This window comes from Diorhabda carinulata, chromosome 3 (genome assembly GCF_026250575.1).
Source record: "Diorhabda carinulata isolate Delta chromosome 3, icDioCari1.1, whole genome shotgun sequence".
Taxonomy (NCBI): domain Eukaryota; kingdom Metazoa; phylum Arthropoda; class Insecta; order Coleoptera; family Chrysomelidae; genus Diorhabda; species Diorhabda carinulata.
Window position 1 is genome coordinate 697,444 of NC_079462.1, and position 23,621 is coordinate 721,064.

The following is a 23,621-nucleotide window of genomic DNA, read 5'->3' on the forward strand; positions in this document are numbered from 1 at the left end:
TTTAAAGCGTTTTTGAGAGGGTTTATTAACTTACTGTTGAATTTGAAGTATGAGGTGTACTAGGTACAAAAAGGGCTTCGGATTCGCATCAAAAATGAGTCTGAACGAGAAAATTTAAGAAAATTTCTCAATTTAATGTTTTTTTCGAGATTTTTTTCGATTTCGGGTCCCTAAAGAACCTAAAAATCATTTGATAGCTTCACTGGTATCCAATCATTTCTTTAGCCATGTGATTGTTCGATTTATTTTAGCTTAATTTCAAAATTTTCGTATTCCGAAGATTGTATGTCTTATCAGAGCAATAACCTTTAAGAAACCGATCATATTTTCAGTATCTTTTCTTGACACCACGAGGAGTTTCATCAGATTGAAATGTCTCTTCATTAGACTCTATTTGATTCTTTAATTTTTTGTTATAATATGGAGTCTAATCCTTTTTCAAAACAATCAACTATAAATTTAGTTTTTTATACGATTCCACCCTCACATTTTTGTAAATAATTACGACAATAACGAAACAGATGTTTTTATATTTCAGGAAGTTTTTAATGGTTACAAAAACGGAGCCGTAGATAATTACAAACTTTAGAAATGACATTTTTTCGTGATGTTCAACATAAATTGTTTGAATTTATTCAAAGAATATAATTAAAAATAATAGTGTCTATTGAAAATGGCTTCTATTACAAATTTCCGGTAGAAACGTCCAACTAAATGAGTTGATATAGATTTAAAATACGCCCACTAGGCGTAGCCGTTCATTTTTTAGTGTTTTATTTTCAGAACCATGAAAATATCGTACTAGATGTGATTGGTTAGGTTAGGTCAGGAAAAAACAACTTCAAAAATGATTATTTTACATTCCATAAGATTCAAAAACATAAAATAAAATCCTTATTTTTAGATTCTAGTTTTTTTTTAGAATCTGATAACATTCACAAGTCACTAAATCCAATATAAACAATGGATGTTTAATATTTAATATGTTTTTTATTTCCTCCGTTACAAAAAATATTTAAAGAAACTTTATATAGAAAAGAAAAAAACTAAAACTATTAAATATGATAACGATTACAATTAAACAGTTCTGTGTTTGAGTTTGAATAGTCACGATCTGATTTATTCTGTGGAAAATTAGTGACAAGTGACAGTTGACTTGTTTGACATCAGAACCGGCTTTAGAAACTTCTAATCGAAACATTGTTAATCATAATTTAAACACTTAAAAACGAGTATTTCTTAATTTGATCGTCCTCAATGATTATAGTTTGTTTTTTTCGTAGAATTTGGTATATTTAAATTAGAGAAGCTTCATATAGAAAATAAGAAACTAAAACTGTTAAATAAGCCAAAGATTCCATCGTTTCGCGCGATGATCTGACTTGCAATTAGACAGTTCTGTGTTTGAGTTTGAATAGTCACGATCTGATTTATTCTGTGAAAAATTAGTGTCAAGTGACAGTTGACATGTTTGATATCAACACCGGTTTTAAAAACTTCTAATCGAAACATTGTTAATCATAATTTAAACACTTAAAAACGAGTATTTCTTAATTTGATCGTCCTCAATGATTATAGTTTGTTTTTTTCGTAGAATTTGGTATATTTAAATTAGAGAAGCTTCATATAGAAAATAAGAAACTAAAACTGTTAAATAAGCCAAAGATTCCATCGTTTCGCGCGATGATCTGACTTGCAATTAGACAGTTCTGTGTTTGAGTTTGAATAGTCACCATCTGACTTATTCTGTGAAAAATTAGTGTTAAGTGACAGTTGACATGTTTGATATCAACATCGGTTTTAAAAACTTCTAATCGAAACATTGTTAATCATAATTTAAACACTTAAAAACGAGTATTTCTTAATTTGATCGTCCTCAATGATTATAGATTGTTTTTTCGTAGAATTTGGTATATTTAAATTAAAGAAGCTTCATATAGAAAATAAGAAACTAAAACTATTAAATAAGCTAAAGATTCCGTCGTTTCGCGCGATGATCTGACTTGCAATTAGACAGTTCTGTGTTTGAGTTTGAATAGTCACCATCTGACTTATTCTGTGAAAAATTAGTGTCAAGTGACAGTTGACATGTTTGATATCAACACTGTCTTTAAAAACTTCTAATCGAAACATTGTTAATCATAATTTAAACACTTAAAAACGAGTATTTCTTAATTTGATCGTCCTCAATGATTATAGTTTGTTTTTTTCGTAGAATTTGGTATATTTAAATTAGAGAAGCTTCATATAGAAAATAAGAAACTAAAACTGTTAAATAAGCCAAAGATTCCATCGTTTCGCGCGATGATCTGACTTGCAATTAGACAGTTCTGTGTTTGAGTTTGAATAGTCACCATCTGACTTATTCTGTGAAAAATTAGTGTCAAGTGACAGTTGACATGTTTGATATCAACACTGTCTTTAAAAACTTCTAATCGAAACATTGTTAATCATAATTTAAACACTTAAAAACAAATATTTCTTAATTTGATCGTCCTCAATGATTAAAGATTGTTTTATCGTAGAATTTAATATATTTAAATTAAAGAATCTTTATATAGAAAATAAGAAACTAAAACTATTAAATGAGCTAAAGATTCCGACGTTTCGCGCGATGATCTGACTTGCAATTAGACAGTTCTGTGTTTGAGTTTGAATAGTCACCATCTGACTTATTCTGTGGAAAATTAGTGACAAGTGACAGTTGACTTTTTCTAGAATCTGATAACATTTAGAAATCACAAGGAACCAAATCCAAAATAAACGAATGATGTATTTCAACATTGAATCTACGATTTTTCTTCGTGGTACAATTTATAAGATTATAATAATATTTCGATCTTTTTTACAATTTGTATTCGTAAAAACACTAATTTAATTAAAAACGAGTTATACTACACTGTATTTTTCTCATTTTTATTTCTTTAGTTTCTCATAAAACATAATATCGTCTACGCGAATTTAAATATCTAGAATTTCAACACTTCTATCGTTTTTTTATTGTGTATGTGGATTCGTACTAGCGAGAGAACATTTTCTTATCGCGCAATTTATGACGGTTGGCAACAGCGCATTGACCTGATGCTGTTGTATGAAGCCCTAAAGCAAAGAGAAACAAAAGAAGACGATCCGGGCCAGTGTGTTCGCCATTTAATTACTTCAATCAAGTCGGATTCTTCGAAAAACTCAACGATATAACAAATTAATGGAACAAGGAAAACCGTGTCAGATTTTTCGACGACATTAACGTGTACCTGGGGAAAGAATAAGGAAATATTTATATTAATGAAAATTACTAGTATTTAAAATAAAATTAGGATAATTTCCCCCCAAATTAGGTTATCTAATTATTGATGTACGAGGTTTGTTCGATGATTTCGCGTTGCCAATCGGGAGCTGCTTCTATTTTCTTTTAAAAATAATCAAACGGTCAACAACTAGTTTAATGCATGTTTTAGTATTAAGTATTAAATTTTTTTCCATCAGCTTTTATTAGAAGCCCGAATTACGTGTGATTTACATCCAATCATCATCATCGTCAACCGTATCTATTATACAGTTTCTTTTTTGTGTAAAACTCGATGTTGTGGTGGATAGAACAAGTTTTAGATGGATAATTATGTGTAAGTTGATGAAATTTCGTAGAGAAAGTTCATTAATTGTAAAACTATAAAGATAAACTCTCAAAGACAACGTATTTGCATTTCAATTTCGCGCCCTCCTTTAACTCGAGATATTCAGTACACTAAAATGTAAGCGACGTTACGTTGAAGATGTCACTTGCTGATTAAATGCATGTTAGTTGTTGTAAATAGATTCTGAGTTGGAATTTCTGAGATTTATATCAAGGGTTAAGTGCCACAATGAAAATAGAAGAGAATTAATTTGATATAATCTGGAGACGTTGTTGAAAGTTGACTTCACTGAATATAACGGTTTAAATAAAAAGCTTAAGTGTGTCAAGTCATTTCGTATATTCCATTTTCATCTTTAATATCCATATACATCATGGGTTTATTTATACGAATGTCCACAATCGTTTTAATAAATTAGGCAACCAACTTTACATTTAGACAGTTCTGTGTTTGAGTTTGAATGGTCACGATCTGATTTATTCTGTGGAAAATTAGTGACAAGTGACAGTTGACATGTTAGACATCAGAACCGGCTTTAGAAACTTCAAATTGAAACATTGTTAATTATAATTAATCGTCCTTAATGATTATAGTTTGTTCCTTCATAGAATTTTGTATATTTAAGCTGAATAATTATTAAGAAACTTCTTGAATGTACATCAATAGAATCTCGAGTGGAATTCAATGTATAATATACCTGGAAAAACTAAAACGGGACCTGAAAACATACCAGTGGTGCTGCTTTGAATTATCAGCGAAAAAAAAACACTAAAAAGTGCCTAAAACGAGCAATTATAACATTCCTCGACCTTGGTACCAGATAAGCAACGTTTTATCTTCTAAAAGTGTGGAAAATTTATATTGAGAGACATTTATATTGATAGAGAAAAATCGGGTGACATCAGGCGTTTTTCAAGTCAATAAAAGACATGTATATGAACGTCAAACCCAACGAGGAGTTCCACAAGGATGTTTCTTATCTCCTCTGTTACAAAAAATATTTAAAGAAGCTTTATATAGAAAATAAAAAACTAAAACTATTAAATATGATAACGATTACAAATAGACAGTTCTGTGTTTGAGTTTGAATGGTCACGATCTGATTTATTCTGTGAAAAATTAGTGACAAGTGACAGTTGACTTTTTTGACATCAGAACCGGCTTTAGAACCTTCTAATCGAAACATTGTTAATCATAATTTAAACACTTAAAAACGAGTATTTCTTAATTTGATCGTCCTCAACGATTATAGATTGTTTTTTCGTAGAATTTGATATATTTAAATTAAAGAAGCTTTATATAGAAAATAAGAAACTAAAACTATTAAATAAGCTAACGATTCCGTCGTTTTGCGCGATGATCTGCCTTGCAATTCAGACAGTTCTGTGTTTGAGTTTGAATAGTCATCATCTGATTTATTCTGTGAAAAATTAGTGACAAGTGACAGTTGACATGTTTGATATCAACATCGGTTTTAAAAACTTCTAATCGAAACATTGTTAATCATAATTTAAACACTTAAAAACGAGTATTTCTTAATTTGATCGTCCTCAATGATTATAGTTTGTTTTTTTATAGAATTTAGTATAATTATTTTTGGATGTACATCAATATAACGAAATGAATTTATATATGGAACCAGTTGCATCGAATTTATATTCAAACGATACTGATATCAAGCGCAACGGTTTTCTGAAACATTATTTGTTTATTCATTATTCATTATCGATATTCCAAAATATCCGTCTTCTTTTCGTTAGATAATTAATTGCAAGTTTGTTAATAAACTCCCGAAAATTTATTTTAACACATGCGAGATACTAACCGAGAAAATAAATAACTTTCTGGTGGTTATTTGGCATAGTTTTACCGCCCTCTCGATAAGAAGCTAAGCCTTCTGCGGCAGGGTGAAACATGAATTATTTATATACCGAAAACTTCGAGATATGGGTAAATAACCCACTTCGGAGAAATTGAACTCCAGGAAAAGCATAATTTGACTTGCATTGAAGTTTGAACGTGTAGAAGAGTCGTATTGGTATTGGAAAGTTTGCTTAACTCGAACAATTTTTCACAGAGGTTTATGGGGTATATTATCGATATTCGTTTTAACTTATACCACGTCGATTATAGTAATAAATCTTTGTCAATATTAGAATTAAATAAAAAATAAAAGTTTGTGGCTATTTATTAATCTTTGTATCTTCTTTCAAAAAGAAAAACAATGGAAATCTTCTTTATTTCTCGTTATTTGTTGTGTCGTATTTTACATCTTGTATTCATTCATCAGAAACCCTTTCAAATTACCTCGTAACTAAGATTTATTATTCCAAATTAATTATATTGAGAAAAAAATTAACCACAAGTAATTTACAATTTCTACCATTCACCTAATTTGCTGTTCTTTGGAAACGACGATACTTGATGTACTTAAAGTCGCTTTCTGCTAATTAATTTTGTTTGTCTTATTGTTCCTAAATTCGGAATTTCAACCGAGGTTCGCGGCAGCTATTGCACTTTATTATTTCACTTATAAACTTCATTCAAACTGATATTTTCCTCTAATTAGAAATTGCTTTTCTGCGGTTTGTTGTAAGAAACATACGAGGAAAGATAAAAATGTTAAGAAATCTAAAAAGTCTCAATATAGAGAATCGGGGAGCAAGATAACAAAAGCAGCCAAAACAAACTTTTATCTATTCTCTAATTGCTTTAATTCCATGTTTTTCCTAGCTGTTTTTCGTATAATTAGATTCACTTTAGTATTTTTTTTATCGTGTTATCAAGATAAATTACAAAGTTATAAAGATTAGGAAAAAAAAATGCCAACGACTCTAATCATCAACTTGTAATTAATTACACTCCCCTACAAACTTCCGTTGTCGACTTGGATTTAATTTAAATTTTTTTCGTTTCGAATCGAGGTAATTAACGAATGTTATCTGATGCGAGGCCCTTACAATCCCTTATAAATAACTAGGGGTAACAAAATAAAGAAAATGTGTTCTATTTATAGGTAATTTCCATGCAAATTTTCGATATAATCAGACTTTATATAGAAATCTAATCAATCAAGCACTTTTTTATCATCTCAACCTTTTCTACGTATATATATGTCAACTATATTTTGTTTTTTACACTTTTGGGTTCACCATAACAAATCTACGAAAGATATTAACAGTTTATATTCACTTGATTTGGTATTAAGTAACTTCAGTTTTTATATATCCTATTGACAGCGCCAGTTATGGAAAAAATAACAAGTCTTCAAAATTAGACCAAATTTTATTCAGTTTTTAATCAGCTTCTTAAAGCAATGATTCTATAGAATATACAGAATGCTATATAATAACTATTATCCGTAATTTTTTTTGGTAGTATATAACAAACAAATTCATAGTAAATACGATATTCAAAATTCGTTTTTAATATTCATAAAAGTAATTTATATTCGAGTGAATTGAATTCTACGTACATGTCATTATAAATTCAGCTCTCGCTCTAAAGACATTTCTCCAACTCGGTTGGTAATCAACACCGGTGACATAGATTTAACAAACTCTTTACATTTCCATTAGGAGAAAAGATTATTTAGATTCCCTGGTGTACCTTTAATGACACTACACCTAGGATAAATTGCACTGAAAAATCAACTTCCGACGTTACGATTTATTTCTATACACTCCAGTAACTCCCAGGGATTCGAGAATCGATAAGAATGCGATAGGGTTGATTTTATATATCCTATAGATCGCGCCAATTACGTTAGTGAATAAATATTTTAACAAAATGTCAAGATTTGAAAAGATTTAGTTTGAATCGGTTATTTTTAAAAAAATACTATCGACCGCGCCACTTAAACTTTATATCCATCGATCCTTGTCTCTTACCTATATAACGGATAAACCATAAGGTTAGTCCTTCTTCTAACGAGACAAAAAGAGATAAAAAAAATCTTATTGGTCCGGCCGTTGTCGATAATAGCTATTCATTGTGAAAGGAAAAGTTTTATACGTGTGTTCGTTTTTATTACTTCGGGGAAGATACATTTTGACCTGTGTTTTTGTCACGGAATAGCTTCAAATACTTGAATTTTCTTCGGAATTTGATTTTTCATCAATTGGTGAGGAAAAAAAGTATACTAAAACATATACGGCACAAGTTTGAAAACCGCTCCTTCGTTATCAGCAGTAAAATATTGACCAGCATCATAAAGTTCGACCAAACGACTCCAGAAATGTTGAAAAATATCAAAAAGGACACAGATCCTTATGATCTCAACCATTTATTTAATCACAGTAGCTCCAAGATACTCCGTGGGGACGTACTTAAGTTTGAAACCCGCCCCTTCGTTATCAACAGTAAAATATTGACCAGCATCATAAAGTTCGACCAAACGACTCCAGAAATGTTGAAAACAATCAACAAAGACACAGATCCTTATGATCTTAACCATTTATTTAATCACAATAGCTCCAGGATACTCCACGGGGACGTACCTCAATTTGAAACCCGCCCCTTCGTTATCAACAGTAAAATATTGACCAGCATCATAAAGTTCGACCAAACGACTCCAGAAATGTTGAAAACAATCAACAAAGACACAGATCCTTATGATCTTAACCATTTATTTAATCACAGTAGCTCCAAGATACTCCACGGGGACGTACTTAAGTTTGAAACCCGCCCCTTCGTTATCAACAGTAAAATATTGACCAGCATCATAAAGTTCGACCAAACGACTCCAGAAATGTTGAAAACAATCAACAAGGACACAGATCCTTATGATCTTAACCATTTATTTAATCACAATAGCTCCAAGATACTCCACGGGGACGTACTTAAATTTGAAACCCGCCCCTTCGTTATCAACAGTAAAATATTGACCAGCATCATAAAGTTCGACCAAACGACTCCAGAAATGTTGAAAACAATCAACAAAGACACAGATCCTTATGATCTTAACCATTTATTTAATCACAATAGCTCCAGGATACTCCACGGGGACGTACCTCAATTTGAAACCCGCCCCTTCGTTATCAACAGTAAAATATTGACCAGCATCATAAAGTTCGACCAAACGACTCCAGAAATGTTGAAAACAATCAACAAGGACACAGATCCTTATGATCTTAACCATTTATTTAATCACAGTAGCTCCAAGATACTCCACGGGGACGTACTTAAGTTTGAAACCCGCCCCTTCGTTATCAACAGTAAAATATTGACCAGCATCATAAAGTTCGACCAAACGACTCCAGAAATGTTGAAAACAATCAACAAGGACACAGATCCTTATGATCTTAACCATTTATTTAATCACAATAGCTCCAAGATACTCCACGGGGACGTACTTAAGTTTGAAACCCGCCCCTTCGTTATCAACAGTAAAATATTGACCAGCATCATAAAGTTCGACCAAACGACTCCAGAAATGTTGAAAACAATCAACAAAGACACAGATCCTTATGATCTTAACCATTTATTTAATCACAATAGCTCCAAGATACTCCACGGGGACGTACTTAAATTTGAAACCCGCCCCTTCGTTATCAACAGTAAAATATTGACCAGCATCATAAAGTTCGACCAAACGACTCCAGAAATGTTGAAAACAATCAACAAGGACACAGATCCTTATGATCTCAACCATTTATTTAATCACAATAGCTCCAGGATACTCCACGGGGACGTACTTAAGTTTGAAACCCGCCCCTTCGTTATCAACAGTAAAATATTGACCAGCATCATAAAGTTCGACCAAACGACTCCAGAAATGTTGAAAACAATCAACAAAGACACAGATCCTTATGATCTTAACCATTTATTTAATCACAATAGCTCCAGGATACTCCACGGGGACGTACCTCAATTTGAAACCCGCCCCTTCGTTATCAACAGTAAAATATTGACCAGCATCATAAAGTTCGACCAAACGACTCCAGAAATGTTGAAAACAATCAACAAAGACACAGATCCTTATGATCTTAACCATTTATTTAATCACAATAGCTCCAGGATACTCCACGGGGACGTACCTCAATTTGAAACCCGCCCCTTCGTTATCAACAGTAAAATATTGACCAGCATCATAAAGTTCGACCAAACGACTCCAGAAATGTTGAAAACAATCAACAAGGACACTGATCCTTATGATCTCAACCATTTATTTAATCACAGTAGCTCCAGGATACTCCATGGGGACGTACTTAAATTTGAAACCCGCCCTTTCGCTATCAACAGTAAAATATTGACCAGCATCATAAAGTTCGACCAAACGACTCCAGAAATGTTGAAAACAATCAACAAAGACACAGATCCTTATGATCTTAACCATTTATTTAATCACAATAGCTCCAGGATACTCCACGGGGACGTACCTCAATTTGAAACCCGCCCCTTCGTTATCAACAGTAAAATATTGACCAGCATCATAAAGTTCGACCAAACGACTCCAGAAATGTTGAAAACAATCAACAAAGACACAGATCCTTATGATCTTAACCATTTATTTAATCACAGTAGCTCCAAGATACTCCACGGGGACGTACTTAAGTTTGAAACCCGCCCCTTCGTTATCAACAGTAAAATATTGACCAGCATCATAAAGTTCGACCAAACGACTCCAGAAATGTTGAAAACAATCAACAAGGACACAGATCCTTATGATCTTAACCATTTATTTAATCACAATAGCTCCAAGATACTCCACGGGGACGTACTTAAGTTTGAAACCCGCCCCTTCGTTATCAACAGTAAAATATTGACCAGCATCATAAAGTTCGACCAAACGACTCCAGAAATGTTGAAAACAATCAACAAGGACACAGATCCTTATGATCTTAACCATTTATTTAATCACAATAGCTCCAGGATACTCCACGGGGACGTACCTCAATTTGAAACCCGCCCCTTCGTTATCAACAGTAAAATATTGACCAGCATCATAAAGTTCGACCAAACGACTCCAGAAATGTTGAAAACAATCAACAAGGACACAGATCCTTATGATCTTAACCATTTATTTAATCACAGTAGCTCCAAGATACTCCACGGGGACGTACTTAAGTTTGAAACCCGCCCCTTCGTTATCAACAGTAAAATATTGACCAGCATCATAAAGTTCGACCAAACGACTCCAGAAATGTTGAAAACAATCAACAAGGACACAGATCCTTATGATCTTAACCATTTATTTAATCACAATAGCTCCAAGATACTCCACGGGGACGTACTTAAGTTTGAAACCCGCCCCTTCGTTATCAACAGTAAAATATTGACCAGCATCATAAAGTTCGACCAAACGACTCCAGAAATGTTGAAAACAATCAACAAAGACACAGATCCTTATGATCTTAACCATTTATTTAATCACAATAGCTCCAGGATACTCCACGGGGACGTACCTCAATTTGAAACCCGCCCCTTCGTTATCAACAGTAAAATATTGACCAGCATCATAAAGTTCGACCAAACGACTCCAGAAATGTTGAAAACAAGCAACAAAGACACTGATCCTTATGATCTCAACCATTTATTTAATCACAATAGCTCCAGGATACTCCATGGGGACGTACTTAAATTTGAAACCCGCCCTTTCGCTATCAACAGTAAAATATTGACCAGCATCATAAAGTTCGACCAAAGGACTCCAGAAATGTTGACAAAAATCAACAAGGACACTGATCCTTATGATCTCAACCATTTATTTAATCACAGTAGCTCCAGGATACTCCATGGGGACGTACTTAAATTTGAAACCCGCCCCTTCGTTATCAACAGTAAAATATTGACCAGCATCATAAAGTTCGACCAAACGACTCCAGAAATGTTGAAAACAATCAACAAGGACACTGATCCTTATGATCTCAACCATTTATTTAATCACAATAGCTCCAGGATACTCCACGGGGACGTACTTAAATTTGAAACCCGCCCCTTCGTTATCAACAATAAAATATTGACCAGCATCATAAAGGTCGACCAAAGGACTCCAGAAATGTTGAAAACAATCAACAAGGACACAGATCCTTATGATCTTAACCATTTATTTAATCACAGTAGCTCCAGGATACTCCACGGGGACGTACTTAAATTTGAAACCCGCCCCTTCGTTATCAACAATAAAATATTGACCAGCATCATAAAGGTCGACCAAAGGACTCCAGAAATGTTGAAAACAATCAACAAGGACACAGATCCTTATGATCTTAACCATTTATTTAATCACAGTAGCTCCAGGATACTCCACGGGGACGTACTTAAATTTGAAACCCGCCCCTTCGTTATCAACAATAAAATATTGACCAGCATCATAAAGGTCGACCAAAGGACTCCAGAAATGTTGAAAACAATCAACAAGGACACAGATCCTTATGATCTTAACCATTTATTTAATCACAGTAGCTCCAGGATACTCCACGGGGACGTACTTAAATTTGAAACCCGCCCCTTCGTTATCAACAATAAAATATTGACCAGCATCATAAAGGTCGACCAAAGGACTCCAGAAATGTTGAAAACAATCAACAAGGACACAGATCCTTATGATCTTAACCATTTATTTAATCACAGTAGCTCCAGGATACTCCACGGGGACGTACTTAAATTTGAAACCCGCCCCTTCGTTATCAACAATAAAATATTGACCAGCATCATAAAGGTCGACCAAAGGACTCCAGAAATGTTGAAAACAATCAACAAGGACACAGATCCTTATGATCTTAACCATTTATTTAATCACAGTAGCTCCAGGATACTACTCCAAGATATTTAGATATTTAGATATTTAGATGGATCAAAAATTCAATTCCGCGCCTTGAAATAGCTTAATAAAACTTTTATGTCGAGTCGAGGTTCATTCTATGATGTTTGATATCTAAAAACGACAATAAATTCTTTATAATGTCTCCGTCTTTCTGGTAATTGAGCCCTACAGTAAAACCGTGGGGGACATATCAACGGATAGTTACTTAAAAAACGATTGCGATCCAATTAAAGTTGACAGTTAAGCAAACATGCGTATCTTATAAATCTATTGTTTATGAACCACCGTGTATGTGTGGTCGCTTGGATAAGAAAACACTCCTTAATTTATGGCCGTTTTGCGTCGTAAGAGGAAATAATTGACACTCTTCTTTCTTGTACCAAGGCCACCTTGGTTCTCTTTTATGTTGATTCGGTAGTTTGCATGACTTTAGAATGAAGTTTTACTACCAAGTTTGTGTTTATCGCTAAAAAATATCTTTGTCGTTTTATAAATGGGGATTGTATCTTAAAAAATAATCAATTTAATACTTTCGAAGTTGGTGACGGTATTTCCACTCGCAAATATACATACCGGGTGTTCTAATAATCGTTAATCGGACACCTTATATAACATTTCCTCGGAAAACACGTAGAAAATTAGTAAAATTGATTATTAACTCGATAACGAAACTTTTAACTTTAAAACTAGGTAAGTACATTAAATTCCATTTTCTTAATTATAAAGTTTGTGTCGAAAAGTTCGAGTAAAGTTATTTCAAGATTATTTGTACTTCATTCTAGAACCGATACGAACTGCCGTACTTTGACTTCACACGTGCACAACGTTCCATAAACACTTCACAGTAATCTAAAAACGAACGCCGATCACAACATCAATTTTGGGTGATAAATAATAGGAGATTATCCCTTTAATCCGAAGCTATTACATCACGACTACAACCTGTTTAAACCAGTGAAAACCTCGAAGGTTTCCGCTGCCGATACCTGCAATCCTTCGCAATCCTCTGGTTTTATCTACGGATTGTTTGTTTGCAAGTTCGGTCTCCATCTTGACCAGATTTACCAGATATCTAAATTTTGGAACCTCCAAACTTGTTTGGGGTATGAAGTGATGGATCCACGTTCCATCCGTGGTCTTGAAACATTACCAAACACTCGATGGAAAGTTACGAAGCACCCATTTTGCACGCAGCTTCCAGTGGACGATCATCCAGTGGATTTTCTTCAAAAATTTCGTCACCCAAGTCGCCTTAATCGAGTTTATCTAAATAATCAACCAGTTTGTTCGACCATGAGTCAGATCAATTAAAAATAATACTGTAGACACACCTCAAAAATGTCTTGTATCCATAATGAGCTTTCGTTCTTTGAAAGGTCATAGATTTTTATTGTTAAAATACAGGGCGAGCTCAAACTAATGAGTAGCGGGTAAAGAATTTTTTTTTAAATAACCGATTACAAGAATAAATTGTAGTTAATGATTCGAGGTAACGCCTTGGGTCGTTATTAATAATCGGCTTGTCAAGAAAATGAAGTCAAGTCGACGGTTATATGGTGGCCGCTAGACACATTCACAGATTTCAATCGAAACAACGATAATGGAATTGAACTTTCTCGAATGCTTCTAGTTAAGTGGTTCATTTACAAGGATAATGATGATTAGGACGCGATCTGAAGATGCAAAACATTAAGAAACACCTTATGGCGTGGGAAAGTATAGTTAGTCCTTGTTATATACCAAGGAAAACAGATCCTCAAGACTTGAACACCCTCCAAGAAATAGATTTTCTATGCTACTATGAAAATATACAATTTTCAACTTTTTTACGACCGCCGACAGGATTAGGAATATGTTTTCATTGGTAAATAGTGGAGACGACGAGTCCACGTGGACTGACGGTTTGTGTGTTTTGCTAAAAGGTTTCAATCAGTTTAAGATAGTAGAACGAGGTTACGACGATTACAGAATAAGTGACGATGTTGAAGAATGGGATTCAACAAGCAGTTGTAGTACAAATTGTGTAATAGAAAATGGTGGTAAAGCTTGTTAAACTCCGTTTCACTATACCCGTCGGCGTAGAAAGTTTCTTTGCAATTCAATGTTGAGGAAAAACCTGAATTGCGATGTAGACCTGCATCCTCAGTGGTATGAACAATCATTATAAACAATAAATATAAATCGAGGACCGTATATAAATTCTTTCCAATTATCCACATTCTGACAAACTTAATTGGTAATTTCTTGAAGAACTTAGATCGTCTGACAGATACTCATAAACTTTATCTGATAGAGCAATAAATTTAGGACTAGGATAACACAAAAAGTAGTTTCTAAATGTTCTTCAAAGACGTATATAACTATATAATTGGTTTAGAATCAAAAACTTAGTTGATTTACATTTTTTGGTTGTTATTTTGAAAAAAATAAAACGATAAACGATCAAATTCGTAAAAAACGATTTTTTTATCGAATTAACAATTTTCTAGCGCATTTTAAATAAAATTTTCGTAGTAAATAACATCCAGAAATGACTTCTTCGGAACTAGCTGTTTGAGTAGGATTCAGAGACGTTTCCATCGAGGAAAATCCGTTCAACGAAAACTTTTACTTCAGATAAACGAAAAATCTTTTCCACGAAACCAAAAATTTTTTATAAATCTTCTTAAATGTACTGTTAGTAGACCTTGATCGGAAATATTTCTGGGAAGCTTCTCCAGGAGCTTTTTGTATTGTTTCGAAGGACGTTCTGGAAGTTCCTCGACTTCAATTGATTCATTTTCATTTATAAATGTTGAATTGAATATTGGTGGAATGGTATATTCGTTTTTCTTATAGGAAAAAATTTCTTTTTAATTTATTATAACAATAATTGCATATTTGCATGCAACTACTACGGAAAATTATACGGAAAAGTTGCTAATGACATTTTAATGGTTACACATTTTTAAACATATATGTATAAAGACTTTATTGATGTAAACTGATTGTAAGATTGATCGTGCTATTATTCATTAAACCGAAAATCATTTTTTTTCCCCCGAAATCGTTAATAATACATACATCAATGTAAAAGTTCTTACAAAATCATCATCATCGCGTTTTTAAACCTTTCCTGACGTAATCTAGGTCATGATTTTTTTTTAAATAATCGAATTGTTGACGTTTTGACGAACCTTCATGATTACATCACTGCTTGTTGTAGTTTGGAAGACGTTTCGACCTTTTATCGTCAATTAAACACGTTTGGTTTCCCTTCATCAAAATTTTATGATCGTAAACGCCCCAGAATTTCTGTACTCAATTTAAAACTCCTCTTTTATCAGCTTAGACGTAATATCTTTCAAAAAACAAACGTTTTCGAAATAATCTCTAATTTTGAATGTTCCATGAATGTTCTAGAATCTATTTCAATTCTCAGAATACGAGAATTGTTCCAGAAGTCCACCGAACCATTTTTTTCAAGTGTGGGAACAGAAAATAATCCAAAAGTGCTAAATCTGGCTAATAGGGCGCATGAGGTATCAACTCAAACTTTAATTCGTTAATTTTGGTCATTGCAATAACCGATCTGAGAGCTGGTTGTTTTTGATTGATTTCAACGCTTGTACTTAGTATAATATTCGACGTGCATAGTTTTTTCTTTTCCAATTAATGAAAATTATCTCACGCGTATCCCAAAAAATTGTCACCATGACTTTATCTGCAGAACCAACGATCCTTGTCTTTTTTGGAACCGATTCTCCCTTTCCTTTCCATCGTTTTGATCCTTCTTTTGTTTCAATCGTGAAACAGTGCAGAAATTCTGTGTAACATTACCAAACACTCTAGGGAAACATCTCCACGACGCTGTTTCTGTTCCATTGTGAAAAAACGCGGCATCCATCTTGTGAAATGCTTTCTGGAATGTCTACTATGTCTAGTAACTCAGTCGACGATCATCCAGTCGATTTTCTTCAACATTTCTTGAGTCACCATCTCATTTGATCGACCGATGCATTGTTGGACTCCGTAGATCGTTCAGTCTCGTTTAAACTTTGCTACCCGACATTTTACTGTTGATACTGAAAGAGAAGTCCCACCCAGAGTAGAATCTAGTTCAGTTTTCATATTATTTAGACTAAAACCCTCCAAATAAAACTGCCAAGCAAATATTTAACAACTTTGAGTCTTCAAATTAGAAAAACAGTTACAGATGGTAGCTACCACGATCTTTAGGATAAACTAGATACTTTTAGGGGTATATTCGTGATTATAAAACATTTTAAGACCATCCAGTGGATTTTCTTCAACGTTTCTTGAGTCACCACTTCATTTGATCGACCGATGCATTGTTGGGCTCCGTAGATCGTTCAGTCTCGTTTAAACTTTGCTACCCGACATTTTACTGTTGATACTGAAAGAGAAGTCCCACCCAGAGTAGAATCTAGTTCAGTTTTCATATTATTTAGACTAAAACCTTTCAAATAAAACTGCCAAGCAAATATTTAACAACTCTTTGAGTCTTCAAATTAGAAAAACAGTTACAGATGGTAGCTACCACGATCTTTAGGACAAACTAGATACTTTTAGGGGTATATTCGTGATTATAAAACATTTTAAGACCATCCAGTGGATTTTCTTCAACGTTTCTTGAGTCACCAACTCATTGGATCGACCGCTGCGTTGTTGGACTCCGTAGATCGTTCAGTCTCGTTTAAACTTTGCTACCCGACATTTTACTGTTGATACTGAAAGAGAAGTCCCACCCAGAGTAGAATCTAGTTCAGTTTTCATATTATTTAGACTAAAACCCTCCAAATAAAACTGCCAAGCAAATATTTAACAACTTTGAGTCTTCAAATTAGAAAAACAGTTACAGATGGTAGCTACCACGATCTTTAGGACAAACTAGATACTTTTAGGGGTATATTCGTGATTATAAAACATTTTAAGACCATCCAGTGGATTTTCTTCAACGTTTCTTGAGTCACCACTTCATTTGATCGACCGATGCATTGTTGGACTCCGTAGATCGTTCAGTCTCGTTTAAACTTTGCTACCCGACATTTTACTGTTGATACTGAAAGAGAAGTCCCACCCAGAGTAGAATCTAGTTCAGTTTTCATATTATTTAGACTAAAACCTTTCAAATAAAACTGCCAAGCAAATATTTAACAACTCTTTGAGTCTTCAAATTAGAAAAACAGTTACAGATGGTAGCTACCACGATCTTTAGGACAAACTAGATACTTTTAGGGGTATATTCGTGATTATAAAACATTTTAAGACCATCCAGTGGATTTTCTTCAACGTTTCTTGAGTCACCAACTCATTGGATCGACCGCTGCGTTGTTGGACTCCGTAGATCGTTCAGTCTCGTTTAAACTTTGCTACCCGACATTTTACTGTTGATACTGAAAGAGAAGTCCCACCCAGAGTAGAATCTAGTTCAGTTTTCATATTATTTAGACTAAAACCTTTCAAATAAAACTGCCAAGCAAATATTTAACAACTCTTTGAGTCTTCAAATTAGAAAAACAGTTACAGATGGTAGCTACCACGATCTTTAGGACAAACTAGATACTTTTAGGGGTATATTCGTGATTATAAAACATTTTAAGACCATCCAGTGGATTTTCTTCAACGTTTCTTGAGTCACCAACTCATTGGATCGACCGCTGCGTTGTTGGACTCCGTAGATCGTTCAGTCTCGTTTAAACTTTGCTACCCGACATTTTACTGTTGATACTGAAAGAGAAGTCCCACCCAGAGTAGAATCTAGTTCAGTTTTCATATTATTTAGACTAAAACCCTCCAAATAAAACTGCCAAGCAAATATTTAACAACTTTGAGTCTTCAAATTAGAAAAACAGTTACAGATGGTAGCTACCACGATCTTTAGGACAAACTAGATACTTTTAGGGGTATATTCGTGATTATAAAACATTTTAAGACCATCCAGTTGATTTTCTTCAACGTTTCTTGAGTCACCAACTCATTGGATCGACCGCTGCGTTGTTGGACTCCGTAGATCGTTCAGTCTCGTTTAAACTTTGCTACCCGACATTTTACTGTACTAGGTCGGGCCAGTTACTTCTAGTAAGTTGTTTTAGACTTTTCTTGGATTCGTTTAAAAAAATTAAAACGGTATCACCATCAACAAAATGAAAATTGATAGTATTGAAGGTTTATTTTACATATTGTCGATTGAAAACTGTTTAAAACTAATCAAACATAACCTATAAATCGATTGAGTATGTTAGTTTATTTTCATATTTTCGTTAAATCCAGTTAAACTGATTTGGTGTCTAGATGTGTCTATCAAAATATTGGGTTTTAAGCACGAATTAGAAATAAGTATACAATTTGAAAAAACTAGATTTAAATTCAACCGACACCATATGGAAGACGGTGAAATATATAATTATGGTCTCGTTTAACACTATCTTCTTTCTACGACTCATCTCAAGTTCTAATTTGATGTATAGAGATGGAAATTGTTTATTTCAGTATATACATGGTATAAAAATATTTTATTGAAGTCGAGACTACATTTTGTGTATTCAATTTCAACGTAAATTGTTTGTAATTGTTTTTAAAAATGTATATTTTTGTTTTTTGCAGGACAGACATGTTAAAGATTCACCCGGAAGTGCGATAGACAGAGAACCGGAAGTCGATCCAAGTCAAGACTACCAACTACTTTTAGGTTATGAAAATAGTACTCATACGGTGTTAAGATTCAGAAGAAGACTGAACACGTGCGATCATCATGATATTCCGATTACGGTAAGTCAATTTAACTAATAATCACACCACAGTTTGAAAATATATATATCGAAAATTATTACCGCTACGTGTTTTCCTATTTCATTTTTCCATTAACTGAAATATAGGAAAGACGGTGCATGAATCACGAACTATTTTCTTCGATCCCCCGATTTTTTTTTCTATTTTCTCATCTCTACATGTTGGGAAACTCGGAAAATCTCAAGTTCGCCGAACCGCGTTCGATAAACTCGTTCAGAAAATGGCACGATTCATAGTTGGTGTTTATTTTCACGCTAATTTTTAGTTCGTTCCTATTAACGATCTGATCAAATTTATTCTTCATGTGTTGAGCAGATTTCCATTCCAAATATACAGGGTTGAGCGTTTTAAACAAACCACCACCAGTAAAACGTCGTCCAACAACGTCCAGGACTTTAAACTTGTCGTTTACAGCTCCAATCAACACAGGAATCAAAAGATACCAACTTTGGATCAAGGTTGGGATTTGCTGAAGAAAAAATCCAAAAAACCACTGCATAGTTCGAAAGGAATTGGTCTCCAAATCCCTTGGCCTCCACGTAGCCCTGATTTGACGCTTTTTGATTGTTTTTTGTGACAACACCTCAAACATAAAGTCTACTTGAACAAACCTATGGAAATCAGTAATCTGGCAAAGCTCTAGTGATGTAAAATGAGTTTTTACCTTTTTAATCTATAAAGTTTTTTTATATTTTGCATTTTCTTTCTTAAATACTTCTTCTAATACTATTCTAGTATGGTCCGGATGGTCGAGCGTCAACTTGTGATCGTGGTTGTCATGAAGATTAGACAACTCGTGTGTATGAGTGTCATCCGAAGGTTAAAAGACAAAAATACTAATAAATGACAAAGTTATAGTTGATTTGTATGAAATAAGGTTTGAAAACATTGTTTTTTGTAACAATTTACAATATAACGATTATTATCTTTGCTATTTATCGTTTTAATATCTTCAAAAGCATAATGTTTCATACGATGAGTGTTTGTATTAAAAAAAAATTGCTGAAATAATCATATTTCATTTGAAAATTGATATAATAAAGCCTGGCGATATTTTTGAGGGTTCTTTTCATCTTTATTCACGTAATTTCCATTCCCCCTTCGAATATACGTGAGTCATTGTGAATTCGGCCACCCAGAGTTTATCCATTGTATCCACTATATGATAATATTGTCACGATCCTAAAAAACGCGACCCCTGCTTCAAAATACATCTACCTAGTTTATTATGTGAACGAGAGAAATGCAAAAGACGAATTTACACATAAAACATGATGATAATTAATTATGAATACTAGTTTCCGAACTATTTATAATTCTCCTTCGGAATAATTTGCATTTATTTCCATGAGAAAGTCGATTTATTACGAAAAAATCCATCAGGAATGCAGAAATTACATGAGAATTTCTCCACTATAAAACAACTTCGATTCTAATGTGATTAAATATCATAAACGTCGATAAAAATTTGTAATTAACTATATTAAATAAAGTGAGGTTATTTTAAGTAAAAAACATTTTTTCTCGAACATTACAATCCACGGAAATTCTAGATCAAGTACCACCACATGGCGGGCACCACTCGAATCAATCAACTTTCAAAAAGTTCATCCTCTAGTGCTTTCTTTCTCGAGCGGACACATCTTACATCGATTTATAAACAGCATATGACACAGTTACAAGAAAACATCGTTTTTAATAAATAAAAGTACCAATAAAACTAATAAAACAATCGAAAATAACCTACAAGAACCCTCAAACGAAAATTTAGATAAAATAGTAATCATCACAAAAATATACAACCGTTTCGACGAGACTGAAGACTGTTTGCACAGCCACTACATCAACACTCACAATTACACTGTTTGAAGCGCGTTTCGACGAGACTGAAGACTGTTTGCACCACAAATACACCACAACTACACCAATAGTCACAATTACACTGTCTGACGCGCGTTTCGAGGAGACTGAAGACTGTTTACACCACAAATACACCACAACTACACCATTAGTCATAATTACACTGTTTGAAGCGCGTTTCGACGAGACTGAAGACTATTTACACACTGTTCCAGAATTTCCAACTTAACTAGAATCGAATGCTAGCATATGATGATGATGTGGTGATTTTCACAACAAGTTACATATAAATGACAGAAATAGAGAAATTTTAGAGTAGATTCAGAATTAGAGCACGTCAACTTTGACGTCTATCTTGAAACACTAGTCAAAGACAATGATAACGATGGAGAAAACATTGAAGCAAGATTTTCCACTCTAATTACATTTAATTTGTCTTTTTATGCGATAGAAAGTCTTTATGGTGATTACCAATACTCCATAAACGAGAAATTGATACTCGTTGTTTAACCGCTTGATAAAAAATTTATCGATGAAAAAAGGGAAAATCTTCACGACCTTTTTGAATACATAATATCAGATGTTCGTAATCACAAGTTTACCTTATAAAGTATTCACGAACAACAACCAACGGAAACATTAAAATGTGTCAGAGACAATGAAACTTTCCCTGCCCTATAATCCAATTTAACATTCGACCTAGATTAAGGGCTATTAAGGGGATGTAGCTTAAGGTCATTTCAAAAAGTATTTTATACTTTTTAGTTTATTAATTCCAATTCCGTATATATCTACATCTCGTCGAAACTTATCGAAGTGCTTAATTTCCAACACGGAGATCGAAGGTTCGAACCTTCTATCGAACGAAATGTTTATTGAAACAATTCACAAAACAAAAAACGATTAATTATATTAATTAAAGTATTTAACTCATAATTTTGTATCCATAAACTAAATTAAGCGGCGTAGCATCAATTTAATTTTCGTTCCGTTTGTCTGACAGGTCTAGCAGCAATTCTTTGCGGACGAAACTTCGTTATAACGTATTTGCTTGTGTTGATTAGTGAATTTACGTCATACGAAATATAATCACATAATTGGGACCATCCCCACCTCCTTGTCATAAAATATCACTCTTCGACGACCCCCTTTCACCCCCTTAACGTGTGACGTAACTTATGGATCGCCCCTAATGGAATTGGTTAGCTTAAGTTAAATTAGGTTAGGTTATGTTAGGTTAGGTTAGGTTAGGTTAGGTTAGGTTAGGTTAGGTTAGGTTAGGTTAGGTTAGGTAAGGTTAGGTAAGGTTAGGTTAGGTTAGGTTAGGTTAGGTTAGGTTAGGTTCCTTGGCTAATTTTTGTACAATGAATGATTTTTTTGATGATTTAGTGTATAAAGGATGATTCCAAGTCAGAAATTTACGTTACTTGTATGAATAAATTGGAAATAATCAATAAAATGTCGAGATTATGAGTTTTTGTGTTCAATACCCGGCCTGTGGACATTGGAGGTAAATTGAAACTCGACCGCATAGCTCAATCTGAGTGTCAACAAGATTGATTCTAAGAAAGGAACTCTCACTATCTATTTATTCAATCGAATGCGAAATATCTTGAAACAATGGTATGATATTTTCAGAAGCTTCAATCAGATTAAAACTTGAAGTATTCAATTCCATCTTATTTATTCGTGTTTTTATAGTCGTTGTAGGGTAGATTTTGTTTTAAATAAATAAATTTTGATTCGTTTCTATATTTTTTTGTGTAAATCCGCATCCTTTTTAAAGAGAGAAAAATCTAATTTATTGATAAAACCGTTATATAGTCGAATTGAATCCATGGGAACTAGAAATACGACCGATCGCGACTAATTCGATTTTGTGGGAATCGATAAACTAAAATTTTACGTCGGGTTTATCCGAAAAATTGAATAATTTGATATACAAGTACTTCAAATGATTATAACAATATATGTCTATAAACTAGTATTTGCATCTTGAAAACAACATTTAATTAAACCATTTTGTTTATTTTTCAACACAAAATTAACAGAAACAAATACTGCAAATGCAATGGTACTTTTCAAGTTACTACCGCCATCTCTAAGTCAGCTTAGATACTTCTGGAGTCGTCCTCGTAGAAAACCTCCCCATAAATTACTTTTTATAAATTTTGCGAACGAAATTAATCAAGCACAAATATTTTTCATTGAAAAATACTTTGCGGAAAAGTCTTTCTTTGAAACATCGAAAGGTGTTTAAAAAAAAACAATTTTAAGATAGTTACATTGAATTATTTGTCTATGACTACTTCAAATAGACAAAACTTGAAGTTATTTAACATTTTCATTAATATTTAATCCGATTAAAAGTTTTTTAGTGAATGTTTAATCATCTGTCAACCAGATATTTATTGCTAAAACCCATAAGACACCAAAGAAAGTCAAAAAACGATTCAAAAGGTCTAATAAACCAGAAAACGATCTAATTTGGAACTGAAGATTAACCTCCAGCTCATTAGAACCATCAAAAACATATTTTTAAAGAGTCATCTCGGAATCCAAGGTTA

General features: G+C 33.4%; 1 protein-coding gene across 2 annotated transcripts in view; it reads left to right on the top strand.

Moving 5' to 3' along the window:
- The window catches only part of LOC130891901 (MOXD1 homolog 2), a 110,174-nt gene that overhangs the window by 70,843 nt on the left and 15,710 nt on the right, over positions 1-23,621 (top strand). For both annotated transcript variants that reach the window (XM_057796983.1, XM_057796982.1), the window contains exon 3: positions 19,009-19,173. In XM_057796983.1, the coding sequence (XP_057652966.1) occupies positions 19,009-19,173 (165 nt within the window). The remainder of the gene's footprint in view (positions 1-19,008; positions 19,174-23,621) is intronic.